This window comes from Ptychodera flava, chromosome 13, assembly GCF_041260155.1.
Source record: "Ptychodera flava strain L36383 chromosome 13, AS_Pfla_20210202, whole genome shotgun sequence".
NCBI classification, from domain to species: Eukaryota; Metazoa; Hemichordata; class Enteropneusta; family Ptychoderidae; genus Ptychodera; species Ptychodera flava.
This window is the reverse complement of record NC_091940.1, coordinates 37,402,759-37,430,705: the sequence shown is the minus strand read 5'-3', so window position 1 is coordinate 37,430,705 and position 27,947 is coordinate 37,402,759. Positions and strand designations below refer to the sequence as shown.

General features: G+C 37.0%; 1 protein-coding gene across 1 annotated transcript; it reads right to left on the bottom strand.

Moving 5' to 3' along the window:
• Positions 1 to 1,557: 1,557 nt before the first annotated feature.
• On the bottom strand, positions 1,558 to 26,473 carry LOC139148364 (uncharacterized aarF domain-containing protein kinase 5-like). The gene is made up of 15 exons (XM_070719770.1): positions 26,255 to 26,473; positions 22,564 to 22,964; positions 19,354 to 19,417; positions 17,751 to 17,951; positions 15,335 to 15,475; positions 14,547 to 14,660; positions 14,132 to 14,263; positions 13,251 to 13,334; positions 12,197 to 12,278; positions 11,660 to 11,738; positions 9,925 to 10,016; positions 9,196 to 9,382; positions 7,214 to 7,288; positions 6,910 to 7,005; positions 1,558 to 4,172 (listed from the first exon to the last, which is right to left on the bottom strand). The coding sequence occupies exons 1-15, from the start codon at positions 26,363 to 26,365 to the stop codon at positions 4,061 to 4,063; spliced, it is 1,971 nt and encodes a 656-aa protein (XP_070575871.1). The 5' UTR covers positions 26,366 to 26,473; the 3' UTR covers positions 1,558 to 4,060.
• Between the last annotated feature and the right edge of the window lie 1,474 nt (positions 26,474 to 27,947).

The following is a 27,947-nucleotide window of genomic DNA, read 5'->3' as shown; positions in this document are numbered from 1 at the left end:
GAATCGGCATAAGATTCCCGCTTTTAGTCTCTTGAAATTCAAATGAATAAACTTGCTTTGCACAGTTCGCTTAGATTCAAGCATATGATTGACCTTCTCTCCACATACAGCCTCCTAGCAGGTCAATTTTTGGAGGAAAAGCCTCCACACGCAGATAAACTTTAATCCAATCAAAACACTAAAGAGTGTTACATTCTTTTCAGAAGATATACCGGTACATTCTTTTAAGAGAGATTTAACTGCGAAAGATTCCTGTATTGGCTCAATATTTTCTCCGAATCAATCGTGACCAATGTGGAGCGCAGAGAGTTCCTGAATTGGCAGAATATTCCAGCTTATTCTTTTGAAGTTCAGATGTAATCAGATCTACATCTTCCCATGGTATATGAACCAAATTGCATGACATTGTGACAAACACTTTTCATGTTATGACTGGAGCAAAAGGTGTCTATGGATGGACAGACACAATTTGTGGCAACATTTGACACCACTTGGGTCTTATAGCCAAGAATGTACAAATCAAATTTGCATAAAATTTGGTGCCTAGTGGCCATATTAAATATCATGACAAAAATTGACATGCGACAGTATTGCACATGCATTGCCATTATACCAACTTTGACACGCATATGTACCTTTCAGCTCATTGTTATTAGAGGCCCAGTAACTCTAACTTTTGATGATTTTTTCACAATTTGGGTTTTTAATGTCAATCATAGTTTCTTGTTCCACTGCCCAAAGCATGTTGAAATAGCTTCTATTTAGCTTGTCCAAACAGCTGCTTTGTGTGTGTATTGAACTTTACTCGTTTCCATTTGAATTCTAGTCCAAACCAGAATTTACTTATCAACAATTACAATACAGGCTGAGTTGACAAGCGGAATACTGTGTATCTCGACATGCTTAGAGGAGTAGAAATTATGGTTGACATAGTTATTGGTGAATTAAATTGGACGTGCGTCAGTAATTGCAATAGATAGACATATGGACTGATGAAGCCAAATCTATTTGTCCACACTATGTTTATATTTAATATTTAATTTATTGGGCCGTCTCATCTCTAGTTTCTTTGAGTTCTTGTTGTAAGTCATGAATATCTTTGGTCAGTTCATCAATCTTTGTCTTTAAATCAGCAGCCATCTTGTCCATCTTCCTACACAGATCAGAATTTCGTAATTCCCTCATAATGTCGGGCAACTCAAAACTTTCACTTTCAACACCAGACAATGTACCTGTCAAAGTGGTTTGTCAAGTTTGCCTTATATCAGCGGTTTGTTTACTAGTTGTGTTAGGTCCTGGGTTACTTTCAACATCACTGGCAACAAGAAGCATACTTGCAACGAGTAGACATAGGACAAGGCACATACTGATAACACTGGTTTGAAAGTCACAATAGCTGACACTGTAGAAACTCCCATTTTCAAAACCACCTTACCACAGCTACTACAGCACTTTCTCAGGATGCTGCACCAGTTTGGCACACAGAAAGTTTTCTCAAATTGCAAAAAAATACACAGAATTTACAGAGGTGAAATGACACAAAGTTCTCACTACAAATGCCCTCAGGAACCTCATGATTGAAGTTTTAATACTAATATCAAGGCACTTGAAAAATGTACAGCACATTCAGGCGTGTGTATCATTGTAACAAGACATTGATATCTGTCATAGTAAATTGATCACTTCAAAACACAAATTGACATGCATGTGTACATTATCTGTCACTGTTCTTATACCAAAGATTGATGTAAATCAACCTGTTTGGCTGTGAAAAAATGCTGGATTGTATCGCAACACAAAGCTGAAGTACATATATAGACTGCTGTGTCCTCATTCAAATTTTTATTGAATTTTGTTCATGTCCAAGCTATGATTCTACACACAACAAACAATCATAACAGAATGGTCACTTAGTGCAGCCTTACTGGATCTTATTGCAATTAATCTGTACATGCAAATGAAAATCATAGTACGATGTCTTTGTACAAACGAATCAGTCAAGACATGTTTAAGAAATGACTCTCGTAGTAAAATGGAAGGGAGGGGCAGTTTCTTCATTTTGACACAATATTCTATCCTATATGAGATAGTCAATCCCTTTCTAATTACCCTTGACCATATTCACAAAAGGTGTTGGTTATATCAGTTTTTTCAATAACAGAGAGAAATGTTTATGCTTGTATTGACTGATGTAGAAATTACACTCAGCTGGAAAATTCATTTTCTTTGCTGCAGACAAAAGGATTGTGCAAGACAGAGGACCTGGGCTTTACAATTATAAAAAATTCCCAAACCATTGAAGATTTGGCATAAGGAAATGGTGGCATGTACAAGATGCTGCATACTCAATCTCCATTCAGGACTCCATGGTACAACACTACGGAAACAGCATTGCTAGGTAGCCAAATGCTGTTAGAAATGTAGATAATAACATCATGAGCTATGATATAAGGTAAGTTTTTCATACAAAAAAAGATTTGAGGGCTTTATATTCATTTTCAGCAAACCGCGCCGTGAACCATCCAAAATTTTTATCTGCAATATGCATCATGTCATTTGAGTTTCATGAAGGTTTGTCTCTCTGTGGCATTTGCTGCAGTATGCAAATTGTGCGTATCAAACCTATAAAATGGATCCACAAACAGGTAGTAATGCCCTTCTGTATGGTATTGGGGGAAATTTACCGTGTTTGCAAAATGTATTGCTATAAATTGCTTGCCAGCAAACTGACCGTTTGATTCTACCGTCTCGACGTCTAAAATTCTCATGACATGTCCTATTACCTACATGATCGGCACTTTAACTTTAGAAACAGTTAAAAATAAACAATCGTACACATTTTTTCACTTCAGAGAAATATGATAAACCAATAATAATTACAATTTGCACATTATTTGTTTTTATACACGATTACAAACTATCATATTATATAACATCTCTCATTCTGGAAAGTTCAGCTTTTAATTGAATTTTCCATATTTTATATATCAACGGTGTGGCCGAATTATTTTCATAAAAAGATAATATGAAACCCATGTTACTTTCAAAATAAATGAAAAAAACATTTCTTACAAAATCTAAGAAGACCCCTCAAGAATTGATTTTTGATATGTAAGACAATTCATATACATTGTACACATGAAGCCATCACAGCTATCCTGACACTACAATCAGCAAAACACTTGAGTTAGAGGGTCTTCCAAGATGATTGTTATAATCACAACAGTTGCATCTAAAATCAGCTAAAAATAGTCAATTTCTCATTGCTTCTGAACAAAATTTCGCCAGGAGACAGTCACAAAAAGGACTGTTAATGTTTTCATGAAGGCTGTTTTAACAGTGAAACCTGTCTGAACCAAACCCTGTCTAAACTGGAAACCTGTCTAAACTGAACCCTTTTCCCAGTCCCAATAGAACTCATGTTAAAAGGACCTCTATAAACCAAACACCTCTCCAAAATGAACAATTTTCTCAGTCCCTCAAGGGTTCAGTTTAGACAAGTTTAACTGTCAAGGATTTGGCCAATAACATCATTGTGATATACCAATCAAAGTAAAAAATTGGTTTGCTTCGCCTGGTCAGTTTTCTGGAATATGTAGGCCTACCTACGGGGTATTAGAAAGAAACATCTATGAAAATCTATACTTTAATTGCTTGATTACAGTGATAGATGGCATGGATTAAACATAAATGACACATACAATGAATATGATTTACCTATGACCATACCTTGTTCTCCCAATGCTAAAAGAACCAGCTGGGCTGGTCAACAGAAAAGTACCATACTGGGGACATGGAGTTGTTACATAATTATACTAATTTGGCCACTGAGGGCGCTATTCAGTTAACAGCTTGATTTGTATAAATTTGCAGCATTCTACACAGATAAGTCTGTTTCAAGCATGACTCCATAATTGAATTGCTCACATGATTTAAACACTGAGCTATAAATGTAATTCATGATTAAAAAATTATAATAAAAAGTGCAAAAATGTTCAAAACGTTTTTATGATTTACGCAGTCTGTGACCTGTAATGCAGCTGATTACCGTGCTGATCATCTATGCTTGTTGTAAGTAAGTTTTCAAAACTCCCAGATCTTCTGGTGCTCTTCCAAGATATTGTAACACACGGATGTACGTTGAAAATAACCAACTAAAGAATTGGTCTGACCTGGAAAGAACAGATGCAGTATGGGAACAGATTTATTAACGGTGATAGTGATGTAATCCATTCCATGATACATTCAGTTTTAAAACTAACTTAAATTGAATAAAATCTTCTAAATAAACTTTAAACCATTTCTTCTAATGACCAGAACAAAAATCAGGGGCATGGAAAAGTAAATCAACTACAATTTTCTGATTTTTGAAATTCAAAATGGTTGCTCTACCAACGCATGCCGGTGCGGTGACAGACAGTTCCCTAAGCTATGCTACGCTGTTGTGTTGATCTCCAGCATACATGATGTCTTCGTTCATAGTTTACTTTTTATTTCAAGATGTGAGTCAAACAGAAATTTTACCAAATTGCCTCTTATGTATCTAGGGAATGTGTAATCAGTTTGATTTCAAAATATTTCGTCAATTAAGAGCGGAAATCGTCGCTGACTTTTGCTGTCTTTTGACTATGGTTGTATAATAATTTTTTTTCTGTCAATTTCTTTGGATGGGTCGGTGGAGTCAAGGGTTGGACGTGTGAAATTGTTCTGTTGTTATCACCATTCATACAAATTGAAAGGAGTAATAACAAGTGACATTGTAAAACAAAGAAGCTACAAATAATCTGTCTTCCTTTCGTGTGATTGTACGGAAGTTGACCAGTCGATGCCATTCTGAACATTTTGCGGCTGAACCTCATAGCGTCGCGGCATAAAAACATCGCCGTAAACCATACCCGCCACCCCAGAACAAAGGCTGACGGTGGGTTTCAAAAGCATGGGCGGCCGAAATTAAACTGGGCGGCGTAGATTTTATCTGGGCGGCCGTGAAATTAAAGTGGGCGCACCGCCCACTTAAAAGGCGCCGTGGAGACACTGCATGGAATTCAAGGGGTCTTTGATATTTACCACTACCTGGCAGAATTCGCACTATTTGTGGATATATCACTCTAATTAGGAAAGTTCATTACATATGCAATTACAAATTAATTAACATGACACAGATAATTGTCTTTTTCACTGCTAAAGCAATGTGAGCTTAACATCTGTACCAAGTTTCATGAAATTAGATGCAGTATTTCTTGACATATCAGCCTAATTACAAAAATTCAGTAATTGATATGATACTGCTACATGCCATGAAACAAATTGATGTGCATATGTATGACATAGGTCAATGTCCTTGTTCCAACTTTGAATGATACTGGTAGAAATATGTCTGAGTTATGGCTCTGTACATGAAAAACCGTGACAAAATGGCCGCCCTGCAGCCAAATTTGATCTTACCCCGTCTAAAAAATCAACATGCATATGTATGACATAAGTCAATGTCCATGTACCAACTTTGAATAAAATCGGTTGAGACTTGCCAGAGTTATGGCTCTCGACGTGAAAAAAACCATAACAAAATGGCCACCTGGCATGTGGCCATATTGGATCATATCGTGACACAAATCAACGTACATATGTATAACATCAGTCAATGTCCTTGTACCAACTTTGAATAAAATCGCTTGATACATGTTTGAATTATGGTTCCGGACATGAAAAAATAGTAACAAAAAAGTAACAAAATGGTCGCCATGCGACGCTATTGGATCATATCGTGAAACAAATTGATGTGCATATGTATGACATTGGTCAATGTCCTTTTACAAACTTTGAATAAAATCGGTTGAAACATGTCTGAGTTATAGCTCCGTACATGAAAAAATCGTAACAAAATGGCCACATGGCAGCCATATTGGATTGTATCACAAAACAAATTGACGTGCATATGAAGTAATCCTTGTACCAAGTTTGAATGAAATCACTCCAGGCATCTCTGAGATATCTGCCTGAACAGACGGACAGACGCACGCACGCACGCACGGACATGACCAAACCTATAAGTCCCCTCGGACGGTGTCCGTGGGGACTAAAAAGCAAGCTTCAACACCATGCACCATTCACTTAGGTCTGAAAAGGTTCAATCGTACCACGAAATGCATGATGATCTAAAAAATCTTGCTTAATCCTGCTCCAATGCCCAACATGGACAGTTGACCCATCATTGCAAAGCTCAGAAAACTCTCTATTCTGCAGATGGTAAAGCTAAATAAAAATTTGACCAACAATAGGTGGTATTTGGTGATGAGTAAGTTACTGTAAATTACTAGGGTCAAATCCTGATTTCTAGGAGCCATACCTGACAAGGAAAACCATCAAAAACAGTAATTTTTGATTAATTTTCATTAATTTCTCGACTGTACTCAACCATGGGAGTAATGTTTACATCCCAAAACTACCAAGTGCTAATATGAAGGGTGAAATCTAGTCAAAAAGTTTTTGAATGCGTCGCAATCTACAATCCTAGATCACCACGATTAATTATTCATGATGTAGCTAGGCGACTGATGTTCACTGATTGGTCAACGTTACTATGCCACATTGAAACGTACCTCACACTGATATACCATATTCAAAAACTTATGGAGCCTCGCATTCATACAAATATCTACAATAGTTTGTTGTAAAAGCAAGGTAAACTTATGTGGCTCCCCTGACAATCAAACCAATCACCACTATGTTTGTTACATTATACTTTTGATAGGTCAAAATGCAGTAAGATAAGCAAAGTACCTATGTGGCTCCCCTGACAATCAAATCAATCACCACTATGTTTGTTACATTATACTTTTGATAGGTCAAAATGCAGTAAGATAAGCAAAAGTACCTAGTATTAATTTGATTCAAAGATAATTATATTACCTGAGAGTGAAATCAAATAGAAACGTCTGCCATGCTGACCTGGCTTTAGAAATCAATGTTTTCTCATGCACTCTTTCCAGTGTTCCACCGACAGCACTAGAAGAGATTAGGAACATTAGATGATTAAATGTGGTTGTGTTCAGTCCTACAACAACAGTGTGCAAGCAACAGAAGACACAAGAATAGTAACTTATACTCATTTTTTCTTTTTTTCAACATATCAGGGACACATATGGAAGTGCTCAAAACGATACAGAGAAGTATATGAAGGAACTGGAATAATGAGAAATCACAGGGAACTCACCATCTTGCCATAAGAGTGTACCGATCAACTGGCATGCCAAGATCATGATTGATTGACCGTACTGTGTTGATGTTCCTGTAAAGTTGACATATACATGAATAAATCCTTGTGATGAGCAATGCTTGTGAAGAGAAAGGTGCAGAGTTGTTTTATTCTTGTGTTTATCATATGCAGGGCTCGAAATACTTTTTTTCAACCACCTGTCCACTGGACAAGTCAAAATAAAAAGTGCCTGTCCCAGTGAGAAAGTACCTGTCCAAAATGGCATAATTTATTCTAAGAAACTATTCTAATTTCAACTCACCTGAGACATAATGTCAAGAGAAATTTAATGTCATTTTTAATTAGTTTGATAGAAAGTTTTTGACAGAACACAATGAGTGAATCCGGAAAAATTCAATGTCTGTATCGTATGCAAAATGCCATAACAGCGCCCTTGGTGTCAAGATAGCTCTGAGAATCTCACAATCTGAGAGATTTGAGACGTGACCTCAGATAAATCAACATGGCTGCCTCCTGTAAACAGTGATTAGATATTATCGAACTTTCTTTTACTTTTTTCTGACAGGTAAATATCCAAATAATGATTTTCAAAATTTTAAAAGGTACATAAATTTAAACTTATAAACTTGTGAATATTTGCTGTAGTCAATAGGTTGAAATACTGGTTGCAGGCTGAAAAAAGCTACCTGTCCACTTGGACAAGTACTTTTCAAAACTACTTGTCCCAGACCAAATTTCACTTGTCCGGGACAGGCAGACAGGTATTATTTCGAGCCCTGATATGAATGACAGAGATTTCAAGTTAGAGCTTCCTGATCAGTGTTGAAATGTATCAACAGTTCATACCTTAAATGCGAATCATTACAATCTCACAATACAGTATGATATTGGAGAGCTCTTTAACTCTATAACCATGGTATGGCCCAAATCAATGGTTGTTAAAGATTACCCTGGACTTGTGGACCTCTGTTAACAGGTAAACCTGGAAATACTTGACAATTTTGCAGTTATGAAGTATTCTTCTGTTTGATGATATTGCTTATTAAACGTGGCAACTTCATATTATTTGTTGGTGTGAATAAATTGCCAAGATCTTTTGTGCAAAATGCCATAATTTCACTTGACAGCACAGGAAAGGCCATTTTACATAGAATAGCGCCCCCTTTAGTCCAGAGAATGAGATTGTCAAACTCTACCATTTGGTTTTTTAAACAAATGTAAATATTGGGGGGCAAGTGTGAACTGTATTTTTTCAAAAGTTTTATGAAAAGAAATCAAGGGAAGAAATGGTGATGATATAAGATGATGCTGATGTTTACAAATACGAGCTCAGCTGGTCAAGCTAATAATAAATGTATGAATACGTGAGAACATCAAGAGGACATCCAGAATTTGCTATTATTCCATTAGATATTGCACTTTTATGAGGAAATAGGTTTTTACCCTAAATTTAAAGAACTGCTGTTAAATATTTACTTCATCATCAAATGCAATATTTTATTCATTTTACGCCAAACTACTTTTTCGAAAATCACATTTTAAACAAAGTCATGTTTTTTCTAAAAAAAATTTTACCTCTGAAAAATGCCTTTAAAGATTTAGATTGTCTGACCCCTTCGGGATATGATGCTAAGGTAAAACATACTGTAAGTCCAGAAATTGATCCATTTTTAACAAAATGGCAATGTCAAAGAAATATATGCAAAGGAATATGTACACTTTTTTGTACATATTCTGGATTTTAACTGATTTTGCTTCAAAATCTTGCATGAATGACCAAAATTTTTTAAGTCTTTTCAATGAATGTACAAATAAATTACATATGTGCAAAGCTTTAACATTTCTAACAGTTTATTTTAATGGTAGCATTCCTCGTCCTCTTAAATTGACATTATTTGACAATTTCAGTAAAAAAACACAGAAAAACCACATACTTTCTGTGAAATAGCAAAGGCATTGTATTTGTTCCTCCTCCTTACCTAAATACCAGTAACATTGGCCTTGGTAATTCTTTCAATATTTTCATGACTGCATCAAATTGTTGTTGGGCCATTTTCTGCATGTACTCCATCTGTTCTTTGGTTAGTTTGGTGGTGATGTGAAAACCACGCCTTGCATTCATGTTCAGTGGTCGCTGGATTATGATTTCAGCAAACAACATGTAGTCTGTAACAAAGCAGTGCATTCAAGTATTGGTAGGGAAATGACTGAACTTACATATATCCTTCATAAATGCATTATAAATTCAGAATATTCATAAATATGATTTCAGATTATTGGGGCCACTATAACATTCATAAAAAAGTTTGTCAAGAAAACTCTTAAAACTATCATATATTTTTTTAAATGTGCAATGTCTTCTGAATAACTGCGTGCATCTTACAACAGTGTAAATGACATGAAAAACAGGTGATTTTGGGGCTTTGATAACAGTTTGACATGGGTATCATATATATCACTCGATTGACGTCACACATGTATATCTTTTTATCCAACTATTAAAGGGTGCATAATGAGCAGTTCTACAATTGGATACTTGATACCCTGTGTACAAGATCTATGACTGTAACCATTAGATACATCTGATAAACATTACCATCACAACACTTTGGCTATATTTGCATATGACTAAGCTTTCACAATGAAGGGGCATTTGCAGAACACTGGAAAAAGAAAACAATCTGCATATATCTGACATGTACACTTACTTTCTACACCCAGTTCATTGGAATACTTTTTCATATTGGCTTCATCTTTCATCACAATAGATTTCCAAAACTTACAGAGAGAAACTCGATCCCTAGGACAAATCCAGAAATGAATAATAACATGTTAAAAGGATGTTATCATATTTCCATGTATGGAGAATGTTAATACATGGAAAGATATAGTGTTGTACTTTCAGGAACAAGTCAGCATTGATGACACACTGTCTCCATATAGGATTATTGTGTTGGTTGTGTGCCAAGGTGTTGATCTACTGGTGAAAAGTAGGTCAATTTTGTCATTGTGAATTACACTTAGCTATTTCAGTGAGTGTTAATTAGGCAAGAAATATATCTGCTGACAGAAAGTCAACAGAGGGCATTTCGAAGCAGCTGAACATGTGTAACTGAATGATTTGTACAAGCCACATTGGTGTGGACTGAAGATGCCATTGTCCAACATTTAGGAATGAGTTGGTGAAGCAAGTGAGAGTTATCATGTCTCACTCCAGGTTGACGTAGCCATGGATCATGATTCTTCTAAGAATGTAATCTGTGAAAGTCGGTGAAAAAGATATATTTGTAATCAACAGTCCTTCATCACTATCAGCCATTCTCACTGGAACATTGGTGTTGATTGTTCAGTTCATTTGGTTGATGATTTTATATGACTTTATATTCCTTGTGTCTACCGGAGTTTTGTCATCAAAGTTGGAGGAGTGTTTGTCAACAATGCAACTTTTCTGGAGTGTTATAGATGACTGTCAATGTGAGGGAATCATTGTAGGTGATCTTATATCGAAATTACAAGTAATCTGATGCGTCAATGACGCAGCTGTAAAAAGCCTGCCAATGACTAGAAATGCTCAGCAGATTCATAATTTACACAGATAACATGTGTCCCCGTAGTTTTTGGGCGAAAAAATATTTGAATATGTCACTTCTGTAAGTCTGCATTGATACTACTTGCCGATAGTACACTTATCTTGCTGATTGCAGCCATTGTTGTTTTCATTGTCTTCTCATTGACTCACACAAGAGTACCAGGAATAGAGAAAGACATACGACCATAGAGGGCGCTATACGTACAACTGCTGACTTTTAGTTAAAACCATTTCCATGAATGTGGTGATGTAGGGCAAGTCAAATTTTCTTCAATGTGACTCAAAAAATTTTTTCACCTCTCCTTAGAGGCCACACTGCTGTCAGCCATATTGAGGTATGTAAGAGTGCCTTCAACAGCACACTCCGAGTTCCAAAACCGAGTCGGACTTACAAGTCCAAGTACTCGGATTTGCATACGCCGAGTAAAACTGCTTACTCGTTTTTGTATATGCCTAGTAACAGGATTTGTATACACCTAGTAATGGCTAACTCGGACTTGAATACGCCGAATAACACTTGCTTTTGGAAAAAACAACGCTGGAAAAACACAAGAAAATACTCGATCTTGTGATAAAAATTCGCAGTGTGTACGGTACTTCCAGTCGGCTCGGAGAATAGGGTTGTTCACTCAATCTGTCTCTGATCTGTGTATCTTGTACAACATGTTACCCGCCCACCAATTGATGAAAATTGGGCAACGCGGATATCCCGTGTAATTGATAGCGGAATGGTAGCGTGAGGAGCTCGAGTCCACTTATGCGCATATATCTCAAGGTCCCACCTTTGGGACCCTCAACCACCCCACTACTATATCACACGAAACCTTACTGCGCAGTGGAGGTAGGGAACTTACCTTTGCTGTAATTCATCATAGAGTCCATGGTCTAGCAGAATTAGCTCTGCCTTGTTGTCTGAACCTTGGCGTACAAAGACTGGAAAAAATGGAATCAAACAATTATTATTTTAAAGTCAACACTGGTGACCAGCACTAAGAGAGTTGCCTCATCACAGCTAGAAGACAATATAATTTTTGATATCATTATTCAGCCATACACACTGACAGATATGTAGTAACAAACATCTAGATGCCAAAGCTGTATTTTCATATTTACAACATGTCGGTTTCTTATATTCAAATATTATACATTATTATACATCTACCATCAAGATTGACAGAATTTAGGGTGTGCTGTACAGAACGCCTGTACCATAACATTAACCGTTTCCAGGTGTCCCCAAGCCCCATATGCAGTGCATTCTATGGCTACTGTGCATTCACTATTGAACAGTTTCAAGGGACTTATTGGATATTTGCCAGAATATGTCTCCCGCTCTGTAGGTGTAATACAAGTTTATGAAGGAAACATGGCAAAGGTAAGTAAATCCTTACTATTTCCGGGGTGAGGGTCAGCATGGACAAAGCCAGTGTGGAATATCTGTTCAGCAAAGATCTTTATCAGCTTTTCATCAACCTGTTAAAACAAAGTAATGAACAAAAATCAAACCTTTCAAAGAACTAGAGGCCAATAGAGCTCCACTGTGTTATGTAGAGAACAACTATTTGTGATACACATATTGATGAAGGTGGAAATCTTTGATAGCTCAATTAAGAATGGCCTGACCAAAAGAGGCAAACAGCTGCAAAAATACACAATTGAAGTTTCCTTAAAATTTGAACATATCACATTAAGATAATCCCTACGAACATGTCTATTGAATATCAAGGCTATCAGACATGTGGAGTTTGAAAAAACAATTGACCAAAAATGGCAAAAATTGCCCTAAAAATTTAAAATTGTAGATACAGCATAATTTGAATATATCACAGATTGATCATCCCTATGAAACTGTATGCCAAATATAAAACTACCAGACAAGCAGTTTTGATGAAACAAATTTTTGACCAAAAATGGCAAAAATTGCCTTTAAAATACAAAATTGCAGATTTCATCGTAATTTCAGTATATTACATAAAGATAATCCCTAGGAACATGTATATCAAATAGCAAAGCTATCAGATAACTGGTTTTTCAGAAAAAAAAAATTGACCAAAAATGGCAAATACTGCTTTAAAATTACCAAATATCAAAACTATCAGACTGGTGGTTTTCTTGAAAAAACAATTTTGCCAAAAATGACAAAAATTGCCTTAAAATACAAATCTGCATATTTCTGCACAATTTGATGGAATCAGAAATAGATCATCCCACAGACCCATATCTCAAATATCAAAGCTGTCTGACTAGCAGTTTTGAAGAAGATTTTAAAAGATTTTGAACCAAAAATGACAATATTTGCCTTCAAAAGTATAGAGTATAACATTGTGTGACCAACATCAACACAAATTTCAAAATCAAAGATTTATAACAATATTCCAATGTTGTACTATTACTTTTTTTACGTTAAAAAAATAGGCAATACAGTAGTGTATACATTGTACTTACATCAGCTAGAGAGAGTCCCATCTTCTTAATACAGTCTGTGTCTGTTATTTTACAGCCATCTGTGAATTCCATTGTTAAAACTCTCTGCAATGATAATGAATCATTGTTGGCTGCAAGTCTGACTAACAACAAGAGCTGTATCGTAGTCTGTAATTATTCACAAGTTACTGGCCAAATGTGAGGGCTGCAAGTCTGACTAACAACAAGAGCTGTATCGTAGTCTGTAATTATTCACAAGTTACTGGCCAAATGTGAGGGCTGCAAGTCTGACTAACAACAAGAGCTGTATCGTAGTCTGTAATTATTCACAAGTTACTGGCCAAATGTGAGGGCTGCAAGTCTGACTAACAACAAGAGCTGTATCGTAGTCTGTAATTATTCACAAGTTACTGGCCAAATGTGAGGGCTGCAAGTCTGACTAACAACAAGAGCTGTATCGTAGTCTGTAATTATTCACAAGTTACTTGCCAAATGTGAGGGCACACAAGTTCAACAATTGTTGATGGTTGTTATGTTACTCTAAATCTGGCTGATATTAACTTCGGTCAAGAAGAGGTGCTGAGGCACCATTTTTGCATATCCGTACAGAAAGAAATAATCTTTACATTTGAATAAACGGCTTTAAAATGGCTTTTCATATCAAGTCTTTTGTAAAACTTTCTATAAAATGACTATATTAGGGAAATCATGTTTGTGCATTCTTGCAATCAAAGCTAAGGAATTGGCTGACACTGCAAAATACCCTTGAGTAGTCCTCTACCTTACTCCTTGAAGCCCTCTCCACCAATCACCCTATCTAGTCATACAAACTTGCCATCAAAGACATTGGAATAAGGCCAAACGACCAGTATAGTAATGACAGGGATCAAGATGCACTTCACCTTGGTTGTTAGATCCCAGTAGATTTTTGGTATATAAGCATACTTGAGATGTTTAACATCAGCACCACATCTCTCTGCATTCTTCCCTTCATTTTCAAAGTCTAGCTCCTTGGCGATGGTACCTTTCAAATCCTGTCATGGAAAAAGTGACATATTGTCATTTATTCATGGTGCACTGCAAAAATAGGGTGACAATTATCTTTGTCGATTCCAGAGTGGAAAGCTTTGTAATTTGTAGTACCCTGGCAAACCTTATTATATTCATATTGTGTTCGAAAGTCCACTCCAAAACTACAATTCTAAAGGAGTAACTACTTTGACTTATAAATCTGACACAAAATACATTTGAAGCTCACACCAGAGAAAATCCTCATATCTTTAAAGGTCTTCTGATCTACAAGAAGTCAATAATTACCTGTAATACCCATCGGAATCCAAATGATGGATGCATCCAGGCAATAATATCCAATAAAATCTCTAATGTTTTGATATCTCCTGAGTAACGGTCACGTAAATCAATATATTGCACCTGAAAGGTAAATTGTCATTTGATAGTGATTCCAGATATTTTACAAAATGCAAATTACTGTTCAAATATGTAAATATGTAATTGTCATTTAGAAATTAGAAATTAGAAGATAGGAAAATGAATTTGTCCCTAGATGTTGTGCATTCTGGACATAAAAATGTATTTGAAGATGTACAATTGTACATATAATTGTGTTTATCCTGTTTGTAAAGCAGCTTACAAATTCAATGGCAATTTTCATAGAACATCTGAACTTTGTTTATCACCATTGCATCACAGCTTGCTGCAATGTGATAACAGTTGTTGTATTGAGACTTTTTTTGATTGTTTACAGGAGAAATTCAAACGTTGACGTATCACAGTAATTTCAAGCACACTGTATCAGTTTTTCTTAGTTTTGTACACTTGTTTTGACTGCAATAAAGTAGGTTGCATTGTATACACAACAAAATTAGCCTAGAAAAGCCTGTAAAATTGTAAACCAATGAAACCAAAACCAGTAATCTTGTTAAAGCTTTAAATGATCAACATGTACACCAAAACTCCTTGTACAGTACACAACCAAGTCAATCATATGCATGGATCACTCTATACATGACCAAATGATGATATCAAACTGAGTGATTGTAGGAGCTTCAAAGGAAAATAATGTATGTACTTAGTTCATTCATTACCTTTACTGCCACTTTCTCTCCACTTTTCAGTGTTGCTCTGTGTACCTGAGCTAAACTAGCAGCTGCGATTGGAGTGTGTTCAAATTCTTGGAACATTTCATCTGGAGTTTTACCAAAGTCTTCCTTGAATAACCTATCTATCTGGAATGATAGAAGAGAGATATCCTTGCATATAGACATGTGGAAATATTACAGAGACAAGCATTTATCCCATCGCCAGTTTCAGTGGTCAATTTGCATATCTTCTTTTAAAATTAAAATTAAAGGGATAAAGTCGCCCATTTTTCATTAACTATTCATATTGTTTAACATGTTGAAAGATACTGAATGAATGGGTGACCATGTATATATTTGACCACGGTTTTAGACAAATGAAATGAAACCATCGAGAGAATGATCGAATTACTGGTCATGACCATTATCGCGTTGGTTTCATGTATCGTGTCTAAACCAGGGTTGAATATATGCATGCCATGGTCGCCAATTCATTCAGTGTCTTTCAACATGTTGAACAATATGAATAGTATCTCATATCAAACATAATTCATGAAAAATGGGCGACTTTGTCCCTTAGAAGACACTGGTCAGAAATTACTAAATATTGCCTGACAAACTCAAATGTATGTTTTTATCATATATATATCTATATTGGCTTGTGTAAGACAATATCAACCCAAAGTAAAGTAAGTTCTGAACAGATGCTAAGTGTCATCATGCGTAAAAAGTACTATTTATTTTAACCTTTCCCTTTTGCTACACATATAACTTGTCCTGTGATTAAAAAAGGTAAAATTTAGGTTTGTATGTTTTACAACTTAATATTGCCCAGATCATACCTTACCTTATTACACAGTCAGTTATCATTTAATCTTTGCATTGCCTGGATAATATATTACCTAATCTCTACACAGAGATTGCAGTGCAGCGTTGATAGTTCTAACCAAGCTAGAGAGTCTCCGAGTCACTGACTGTGCACCCCCACCAATCTCTGCTGCAGGTAAATTTAAATATTCTGAACCGGGTCTTCTTTCAATCTTGCGTGTGCCCAGTTGGCGCAATAACCATTACGGACATCTTAGATTTTGAGAGGAGCTGTTCAGCGAGAGAAAAATCTTTCCGTATACCAGTAAAAAAAGCTAATTCATGATCTGCCATAACTTTGACAATCGCGTCAGCAAAGCTCCCAGTCTTTGGGGCAGCCATCTTGAATTGTCAATTCACATCCCTGTGTAATCTAGAGCAAGGTTTATGTTTTGCAAGTGTTCATGGAATCAAGGATCAATATTGAAACTGATGTATTTTTTATTTAACTAACTTTTTTGGTTCGAAATATATGAAAATGACAGAAAATGTATATTATAGAAAACGTGCAATACCCAAAAAGTGGGTGTAAAAGGTAGCCTGTAGCAGAGATTAGTGTGGCTACTGGTCACTTACTTCTTTATATTGCCTGGATTACACTGCCTGATCATACATTCAGAGGTCACATACCTCTTTATATTGCCTCGATTACACTGCCTTATCACAAAGTCAGTGGTCACTTACCTCTTTATATTGCCTGGATTATACTGTACCTTATCACAAAGTCAGTGGTCACTTACCTCTTTATATTGCCTGGATTATACTGTACCTTATCACAAAGTCAGTGGACAGCCTGGATTATTAAATTATAACACATGAGAGCGAGGACAATATCACGATTTATTGCCTCCCCAAGGGATGGTGGTCATGATCGAAATATTGATGATGCCCGAGCCGAGGCTCGAGCATCATCAGTATTTCGATCATGACCACCAGCCTGAGGGCAGGCAAAAAATCGTGATATTGCCCTAGCTCTCATGTGTCATTATTTTTATTACACCGAACAAGCAAACATGCAAGAGACAAAAACACAAAGATTTCTTCGAGTACAGTTCGCCTTTCTAAGTCCGGACCTCAGCGTAACTTAGTGCCGAGTCCAGGGTTGTCGCTGAAAGTTTGCCGATCTCCTTGGTGGCGTATCCAAATTGTTGCTTGCATTGTTGCTGAACACAGAAATTGCATTCCTTGTTGCCATTTTCGTTCGTTTGCAGTTTACTTCCATTAAAAATATCGTCTAACTGTGCCGGTGACAGCTCTGCATGACGTTTCGCAGCGATAGTAGCAAGTACAAGCGAACGACAATTTGTTATGCGCAGAAAGGATGCGCAGTAAGTAAAATGACGTCATCCATGTAATATCAAATGCAGAGGGCATCATCAAGTTCGCAGAGGGCATCATCACGTTCTTTTACATGTCACGTGAGTCGTGTTTAACCAATGGCAGTGCACGCTGAATGAGTGAGGTGTAATAAACTGCATTATCACACAGTAATAAGTGACCTCTGTATATTGCCTGGATTATACCATACCTTGTTACAAAATCAGAGTTCACTAACCTCTTTATATTGCCTTGTTAATGCTTTATCTTGAAGTACTCTAAGAGTTTCTATATACTGAGTAGGCAGAATGTGGTTCATGGCTACAAGTCCCTGACCCAGCTTGATGTACAGTCCTCCGTTCTTCAGACAACCGACCACAATCCTGTCAGCTGATCTTTGATGACAGTTCTTTATTGCATCTTTGTATTCTGGAGAATCCTGTGACAAGCAAAGACCAAATTACCATTTGTGTAACAATGCTGCAAAAATCTATAAATAATCCACAAGACATGAAGTCACAACAAGTGCGCCCTCTAGAGTGCAGTTGGCCTATACAACTCGTACATGTTTTACAAGTTTCTTCTGATGCAGTGCTTACACAGTAAAGTATTCTACACTACACGTTTTTCACAGGTGGTTATCACCACCTACCTTTGTTTTCTGCTGCTCCAACTGTTTTAGCAGTTAGTTTTCTTTTAGTCTAAACAAACATATGCTAATATTGTAATTTTGAAATCAGTAATCTTTCGCAGAGTTACCTGTATTACATGTACCTGAGTCAATGAGTGTACTATAAGTATAAGATCAACTGCAAATTCCTTTGTCTAACCAAAATTCTAACACACTTCATTTCTTAGACACTTACAGAACACTGCCTGAGTGTTTTAAATGCAGAAGACACTAGCAGAGAATGGAAGTTTTCTATGAAACCCTACACAACAAGACACAATGCATGAAAAATAGTGTAGTGTTATCCTTGAGATGCAGACTACTGATATATCTCTGACTTTTAAAATTTGACAAAATTAGTAGAAATATCACAAACAGCTGTAGGTTAGCTATTGTAATAGAAGGATAAAGTAAAACTGTATTGTACTAATGTTGTGGTAGAGGATATTTGTTGTGTTTAGTACAGTATTAGAGAGTGGATACTTTGGATGATACTGCTTATGTTTTCAACCTCAGCTCCTAGGGTCAACAATTCCAAAGAATTCAACTATTCAATTTTGAAATGTAGTACTGACTTTCAACACTGTAATTTGACCACTGCTGTCAACTTTTGGATTCCAGATTTTGTGTGTGTGTTTGTGTATGTGTTTGTGTATGTGTGTGTGTGTGTGTGAGAGAGAGAGAGGGAGGAGAGAGAGAGTGTGTGTGTGTGTGTGTGTGTGTGTGTGTGTGTGTGAGAGAGAGAGAGAGAGAGAGAGAGAGAGAGAGAGAGAGAGAGAGAGTGTGTGTGTGTGTGTGTGTTCAGTTCTCTGGGTAGAGTCAAGACAAAGCTCTGTAACAGACTGTCCCAGTCAAGATCAAGCTCTGCTTCAGACTGTCCTACAAGGTTCTGAGCACCATCCCCATGGTTTTAGCCGATTGGCCAACACCAGACCAATTCAGCCTTCAAAGAGCAGCTAGGCTGTTGACAGGAATCCCAAATCAGCAGATAGAGTTGGTCTTTGCAAGAGTTAAGACAGACAACATTCATTGTGTTTTTCATTCCTCAAGAACAGAACTGTTTATGTACATTGCCTTGGGTTTGTGTTTTGAAAATAAGTTGGATATAGCTTCGTGCACTGTCATGTGAAAACATCACTCATGGAATAGATTGATATCAATGAGACCTTACCTCCTCTAGTCCATGTAATGACCACCAGTAATCTATGGATATTGTTAAACCAATCGTGATTGACCTATGCAAATAAATGCAACAGTCAATTAACAAAAGTCCAATAAATGATAACTAATATGGTGTAGTAGCGATGTTTTTGTTAGGGGAGGTGACCAAGTATAGTTAACTAAGACTTCCTAGTAATAATAACTGAAGGGTTACCTTAATTACGTACTGGTAAATCAATACAATTACAATAGACGACAATAGAAGTGGTACCAATTCAAAACTATACATGTATACATCTATGCACCTGAACCTCTACAAAAACACCTACCGTAATACACGTTATACAATGGTTGGTTTCAAGCAAATATTACCTGTACTTCTGCAATGGTGACACAAATGACTGTTGTCTGGTGAAAGTCACTGGTAATGAGAATGCCTATGCATTGACAAATGAAATGAGATTGATGTGGACAAATGCTCTCACCATAATCGAAAAGGTGGCTATGTCAACCTTGTACAAGGGATGTATATTTTCTCTGACACTAATTTAAAAGACAAATTACCCGACTAATCCAATATGATGCACAAGTTAAACATGTGTATTTTTTGTCTCAACAAGTATTAGAAGCAAAGTTTCTACAACTAAGTGATGCAACTGAATACTGTCCAATGCTTGGTAAGCAACTGATGAGAACAACAGTTCTCTACTATTCAGTCTGCTTCCCTGCCATGTTTCTGCCACTGGCTGTGTTATCACAAACAAAGATACAGTAAGATATTCTATCTATGGGCTTGGCTGTCCTTGGGCAACTGTATCAAGCAATCTGATTGGTGAGTATTTTAGTTTCTTGAGTGATCTAAGATTCTTCTATGATTCCCCTATATTTTTGTATCAGTAGTAAGTCATGCTTGTTTGCTTGCCCCCCCCCCGCCGAAAGCTGTTGAATTTCTACTTGTCTATACTCTCCACAAAACAAAACATGCCATTCTGATAGATTTCATCAGTGTTGTAATCCAAACATCAGGGCTGCAGCCATTTTAATATTGTCCGATGATTCAAAAGATAGTGTGACTTAAAAATAGCGTCAATGACACGTAGCTCCCATCCAGGACTATTTAGTGTTTGTTCTCTGGTCAGATATTTGAACATGTGTGAAAGGGATAAACTGCATGAAGTGAAAATACTTAAATGATATGTACTGGAGACAGTGAAATATGTTTAATGTATTTATTCAGAATATAAAATGGAAAATATACAGAATTAGAAATATTGAATACTGTGATACAACCATTAACTCAACAAGTCATTGACAATGACATAGTCCCCACTTGTAATAGGAGTATTAGTCTTGATGGGGCAGGGAAATGTGGTCATTAAGAAGTATCACTGGAGTGTATATGTTGAGATCTATGGGCACATAGGTCTATGTCGTTGTTCCCAATTTGAAACACATGAGGCATGTCTAAGTTATGGTTCTAAATCGGGAAAAAAGATCAGACCTCTAGCAGTATTGGCCAGCCAAGAAATACATATGCGCATAATAAATGAGGTACAAGATGTGACATCTTAAGGTCTAATATCCTATCAAAATTGGAGGGTATAGAACTTGTGGTTACTGAGATATACATGTATATATGTATAATCAAGGTCAAAGGTCATCGAGGTCACATGACATTTTGAAAAAAAAAATATATGCTAATGATCCCTACATGCAAAAAAATCAGACCTCTAGCTCTATTCGCTTGCCCAGAATTAGATGTGTGCATAATTAATGAGGTAAAGCGTGTGTTGTCATAAGGTCTCCATTCCTACTAAATACAAAGGACATAGCACTTGTGGTTACTTATTTATTGACATAAACATATATTTTAGGTAAAAGGTCATCGAGGTCACATGACATTTGGTCAAAAAATTTCTCTCCTATAGTTATCCCTATATACCAAAAATCAGACATCCAGCTCTATTGGCTTGCTCAGAATGAGATATGTGCATAATTAATGAGGTACAGTATGTGGTGTCATAAGGTGTCCAATCATACCAAATATGAAGGGTGTAGCACTTGTGGTTACAGAGTTATGGACAAATATGTATATTTGAGGTCAAAGGTCACCGAGGTCACGTGACATTTTGTCAAAAAAATTGTATTGCTAAGTTATCCCTATATACCAAAAATCAGACCTCTATTGGCTCACTCAAAATTAGATATGTGCATAATTAATGAGGTACAATATGTGGTGTCATAAGGTGTCCAATCATACCATACATGAAGGGTGTAGCACTTGTGGTTACTGAGTTATGGACAAATATGTATATTTGAGGTCAAAGGTCACCGAGGTCACGTGACATTTTGTCAAAATATCCGAGATATCTGCGTGAACGGATGGACTCACGGATGGACGAACAGACGGACATGACCCAATCTATAAGCCCACTCGACTTCATCCGTGGGGACTAAAATTGTGTCACTGCATCCTTTTTGCAATATGAATACGATGAGAAACTAAATTTTTATTTTTCGTGGCCTTATTCATGGAACTCTATGGAGATCTGCCTTATACATGGGAGTCAATGGACATGTAAACTAAAAATATGCAAATTTCACCACGATTTGCCCAAATTTGGGAAAGGTCACTCCTATGCACTTCCATACCAAGTTTCAAATCAATCGGACTTGTGGTTTCAGAGAAGAAGATTTTTTGACCAAAAATGGGAGAAAATTACAAAAAAATTCATGAAAAATAGCAAGTCAAAGATACTGACCCAAGATGTGCACAATCATTTCACATCAGCCCAAAGTACTTTGCCCAAAGTAACTTTTCATGTAATCTGCTTAGTGGTTATTGAGTTTTTTCAATTTTGACTGTTTTTACATTTTTTCACTTAATTTGCATATTTTTGGCAATGACAACTTCATTTGAACAAAATCTCATCTACAGCCCATCATCCATGTACACACCAAATATCAAGATGAAATGTGCAGCGGTTTTGGAGTTTTTGATGTTGACGGACAGACATACAGACATACAGACACACAGACATACAGACATACATACATACAGACAGTTCCCTAGCCTATAAGAATAGCTTCCATTGCCATATATACATATGGCTATGGGAGCTAAAAAAAACCAGTCTTAACAAAATGGCTCCACATATGAGCAAAAGCATGACAAGAAACCAGACTATGATTTACTTTGAGGTAGAAGCTGAATAGTTACCTGAAGAAACGACCGATTCCATCCATTGTCAGGAAAAGCTTTCTCTTTGATTCGTCTTCTAATGATGAATATATCCACAGTCCACATGGTGGTATAGTTACAAGAACTAGAGACATTATAATCTTTAACAGCTTTTTACTCCTGGAAGACTTCTGTAACGTTTGCTTTGAAGCTGTTTGTGTAAAGTGCCGACTAGCATAGTATTGTCCTCTGCTGAATTGCCGTAATGCTAAGACATATGGGTTGTAAGTTTGACGAGCGTGAAACACATTTTTACTGACTTGCCGAGATAAAACAGCTATGTGTGTCCTTAGAAGTGTCAAGGAATTTCCCTCTTGGAATATATGGTGGGTTTTCATTGGTTTGAGGGAGATCCTTTTGGTGTGATACCATGAGTTCCCCTAGAGAAAAGAATTAAAATAAAAAATTGATTGTCAGACACAGTAAGTTTGGAAATACGACATTACAGCTAGCAAGTTGTCTGCCTTACTTTATTGTCTGATCTAAACCTCTGAGAATTCATGAGAATTTTCCTGTGGACAAAATCAAAGTTCTAGAGTCTGGTATTTACTTTTTGTGGAACACTAATATTTACAGGTAGTCTTCATGCCAAAGTCCAGGGACTTACAAAAATGCTCTTTAAAACCCTGGTATTACTACCAGCATCGCTACAGTCTCCCTAATATGACGAGGACAATGCAGATAAAACACTCACAAAACTACCCATCCTTAATTAAAAAACAGCACTGTGAAAAGGAAGACACTTTATTTGAAATTGTATATCACATGCAAAAGACATAAGTCTAACATAGGTGAAAGGTCAGATAACATTTTCAAGAGTACTTATTGATAATGATAAAGATAAGAACATCAATGGACTAAAACTTTGAAATTTGCAAGACATCACAAGTGACTGCTTGGGTATTTTGTAAACTTCTTTTACAAGAACTAAAAGTAATTTTGACTGTTAATGAGATCAAATATCAGCTTTGTAAAACTCTTGGCTGAGTAATAAAGTGGAATTTTATCTTTGGACTTCTGGTTTTGAGGACCCTCTTTGTCAGTTCAAAGGTCATGCCATGGTTTGATGGCCATTGCCTTGGTATCTGGCCCTGTATTATCTCCCTAAACAATAAGGCCTCTGATGAACAATTTCTTTTAATTTTGATCCTTTAGTAAAAGTCTAAATAAATTAAGTATATTTCTTGTTTTTCATCTTTTAAATTTTAATAAAAAAGATGGTCAGTCATGCTTAATTTATTTATTTATTTATTCATACTTTTAATAAGCAGCCGAGTTACTCAATGATTAATTTTCATTGGGGCTCAATACATACCACAATTCAATGATGGTAGAAAGTATTTGTAATATTAAGTTGTACATAAAGGAAAAGCTAGTTAGATAAACTCTTTCAGCTGTATAATATTAGGAGCATGTCTTATGTCATTTGGCAGATAGTTCAAGAGTTTTGTAGCACAGTGATGAAAATTCCGTTGACCAGTATTTAAAACTGACTTTGGAATATAGCAATTTAAAACTGACTTTGGCATATAACAATCTCGTCGAGAAACAGTACGTATTTGATAAAGATGAACATACTCTGAAATACAAATAACTTACACAGATATTGTGGTGCATTTGGCTCTATGAGAGATCACTTCAAGTTCTGACTGCTCATATCAATGCTATCAAGTAGTTTTAGGGTTGGGTTGTGGATACCAGTTTGCATGGATTCATTCAAATGCATGCCATGTTTATTAAATAATACTATGTATGTGTCTGAGCCAGTGAATGTTTTGTGGGGGTGTGCAAGTTAGCATCTCGGTTAGCATCCACTACAATTAGTCTCATGCACCAGTGTGACCAGAAATCACAAGCGCTTATGGGTTGGGCAGTGTGCTCGAACAATTGATCGTGTACTCAGTGCCATGCACTCTAACATAAGTTACCGGTAAATACTCCCAGGTGTGAAACAGAATCATGCTATCTACCCACGACCTGATTTTTTAACTGGCCGTGGCTGCACACAAAACAATAAGAATTACTCTTTTGTCTCCCTTGTTGAATCAGGAATTAAGTATCTCTTCAAAAATCACGCTGAAGAAGAGATTGGTACCATCAATGAAATCAGGGGTGTTTTAGGTTAAATGTAGTGAAACTGTGGCTCACTAACAATTCTACCAGAGAGCGTGATTCTGTTTCACATCTCGGGGTATTTAGTACGTTAGAGTGCAGAGCATTTAGTACAAATAGATTGATCGAGCAGATGATTGATTCATAAAACAGACTACCCAACCCATGTGTGCATGTGCCAAAAATTGAGAAAGCTGTCACACTGTGATCAGAAATTGAGAAAACTGACACAAGTGATATGGGATCAGGTACACACGCGATTGTGCAGTACTTTAGCCCAAGCTTGGCGGTACTCTAAGCTTGCATGAAGGTTTGCCAATGCTCTTCGGCCAAGCTTGTCGTCGATAAAGATTAAACTCCAATCTTTTTTCCAAATCTTGAGACAAGGATTGTGTCCAAAGCTTGGAGCAGGATTTTTGCCAAATCTTATATCAAGCGTACCTGGGATTAGCTTCAGTGAAGCTTGGCATTTTAACCTTCACCTAAGGGCTAGCAATGAAGCTTTACGTATGGCCAGAAAACAGACACACAGTTTGGTCAATATCGCGTTGTATTCGGGTGATGTGTCCAAAATGTAGACACATCATGTGTAATAACCCCTTTATCATACATGCATACATTGGTTATGATCATTTCCCTGGCGACATTCCGATATTTGATACAAAATCGACAGAAATAAGCCCTTGCTTCTTCGCGCTGTACTCATATAGAAAGTTGGTTGTGAAGGAGTGATGGCAACCGTTTCACTTGTTGATATTATTCCATTTTGGGGCCATTCCACTTCACTGGTAGGTTGCGGTGAAATTTCAGATTAAACAGTTTAATTATTAAAGGGAAAAAGTTGCCCATTTTTCATGAATTTTGTTTGATACGAGATACTAATTATATTGTTTGACATATTGAAAGATGATACTGTGTATGTTCATCATGGAAGCATTAATATGCCATGCATATATTCAACCCCGGTTTTAGACACAATACATGAAACCATCGCGACAATGAATTTAATGTTCATGACCATTAATTCATTTTCGCGCTGGTTTATATTTATTATAATTTCCTCTTCAGCCTTACAGTCCCATTGGCTGCCCTGTCTGTAGTCACAGTACCACCTAGCTCATAGCTGCATAGCTGTGGGAGGTTCATGGTCACACGGTACACCAGTGGGGCGTTGCAGCAGTTCCGTAGCCCACAACTTTGCCTGGCATTAACTAGCTCCATACAGTAGCTCGAGGTTTTGTCTAGGTATTTGGTTTTGCCGTCCGACACAAATACCCAGGCAAAACCTCGAGCTACTGTACTGCAGCTGGGCATTAACTGGCAATGGTGCACCTTTCCCCCACGGGCGATCGTTAGCTTGACATTGTCCATTACAGGACTATGTCAGGCAGGCTATCGTATCAGCTTGCAGGACATAGTCCTGCTCATGCACACTGTCAAGCAACGGACCACCATACAAAATCGCCGGAGAAAGTTGTGGGATACGAAAGCTGCTCGAGCACCCCAACACTGCGGGCGTAGACACTTCGCTTGAACTCAGCCCACGGGCTTCGCTTACCTGGAAACCTAATCGACTTCCACAGTTTCTACAATGTCCGACGACATTTTGCAGAGCTTGGCGGCCGACGGGTCTGTAAAATACAGACATAAAATTACGAAACTTCTCCATTTATCACAACATGCACTGTTTGTACCATATCTACCGAACGGGGACGGTGAACCTGATTGATCGAGTATAGCTGTGTCGACCGCTACAAGTGTACAAGGATTGAAATTTAATACTATTTCACAAATATTCTACACTCGAACTTTCCTATTATCGTGATATTGATTCAAGCAGGGACGAAGTCGCACCAAAATACATATCTTTCTTTCTATGCCTTTTCCTTTCTAATTCTTTATCACTTTATTCAACGCTATAAAAATCTATTTACTATTATACTATACATTGTATTAATTTAGCAGGGCCTCAATGAGGTCGCCATACTACACGGTTTGTTTGTTCGTACACAAACTGTGTTCCTCCTCCTTTATACCAGAACCGCGTTGGTGCACGCCAGGCTCGGCACATAATATTAAAATGAATTTTAAAGTCTCCCCTATGGCAAGCCAGCGTTGCAATATTCTTGAAAAACCTATTTTATTTTTGTAAAAAACATGTTCATTTTGTGAAAAATATATTTCCTTCGTGTAAAAACCTATTTTCTTTGTGTAAAATCCATTTTCTTGTTGTAAAAACCCATTTTTTGTTATTTTTCCTTGTATAAAAACCTATTTTCTTTTTATAAAAAACATTTTCTTTTTACTTTTTCTTTTTATAAAAAAAGATTTTCTTTTTGTTAAAATAACATTTTCTTCTTGTAAAAATCTTTTCTTTTTGTAACAACAATTTTCTTTTTGTACAAAAACATTTCTTGTTGTTAGCCTAAACCTATTTTCTTTTTTCACAAAACGTTTTCTTTTTATAAGCTTACTAGCCGAGTTTCTTTCTATGCAAACCTATTTTCTTGTTGCAAAACCTTCATTCATGTTACGAATCCTTCATGTAGTCCTTATTGTATTCCAAAACGGCCGGTCATTCGTGATGTTGCAATTTCACGCAGTGCTTTTAAACGCCTGTGCCCCCTCCCCCGCCAAATTCTATCAACGGGCCAAATTATCTGACAAAACGGTATTTCCTGGGACATAACTTTAAGATGCTCTCTCTTGATCTTAGAAGTATCATCGCTTATCTTAATAGGCTTAAAACATTTTCTATCAGGTAACATTGATTTCCAATATTCTGTCCCCGTTGGACGATCGTGTGTCAGTGGTGCTAATGAAATACCCGATGTACATGTCCCCAGGCACTCACCCCCATCACAGTCGCTCGAGAGCTATTCAGCTCTGGGACTATTCGCCCCATAGACGAGTATACAGAAGCGAGAAATACCCAAAGTGAGCAACATTCCGGTCACCTCTTGGGTACCTCCACTTTACTGACGTTGGCGCTGCTACCCATGAGGGATGACTGGAATGTTGCTCACGCTTATGTTTGGCCAGGTGTCTCTCGAACTCGGCCGAAAATCACAGGAAATGAGCATTTTGTAAGCAGATGAAGTATCAGGTATGAATTTTCGTGTGATTTTCGGCCCAGTTCAGAAGACACGTCGCCAAAACATAAGGCATGAACAACCTTACAGTCACCCCTCATGGGTACGCGGCGCTAACGTCAGTAAAGTGGAGGTGCCCAACGTCCACTGTAAGGTGAC

Coding starts and splice junctions, on each gene's coding strand:
- LOC139148364 (XM_070719770.1), bottom strand. CDS start 26,365: ATGGAGAAGTTTCGTAATTTTATGTCTGTATTTTACAGACCCGTCGGC. Junction 13,335..14,131: donor ACTGGGATCTAACAACCAAG/GTGAAGTGCATC, acceptor TTATCATTGCAG/AGAGTTTTAACAATGGAATT. Junction 9,383..9,924: donor CAATGAACTGGGTGTAGAAA/GTAAGTGTACAT, acceptor GCTTTGTTACAG/ACTACATGTTGTTTGCTGAA.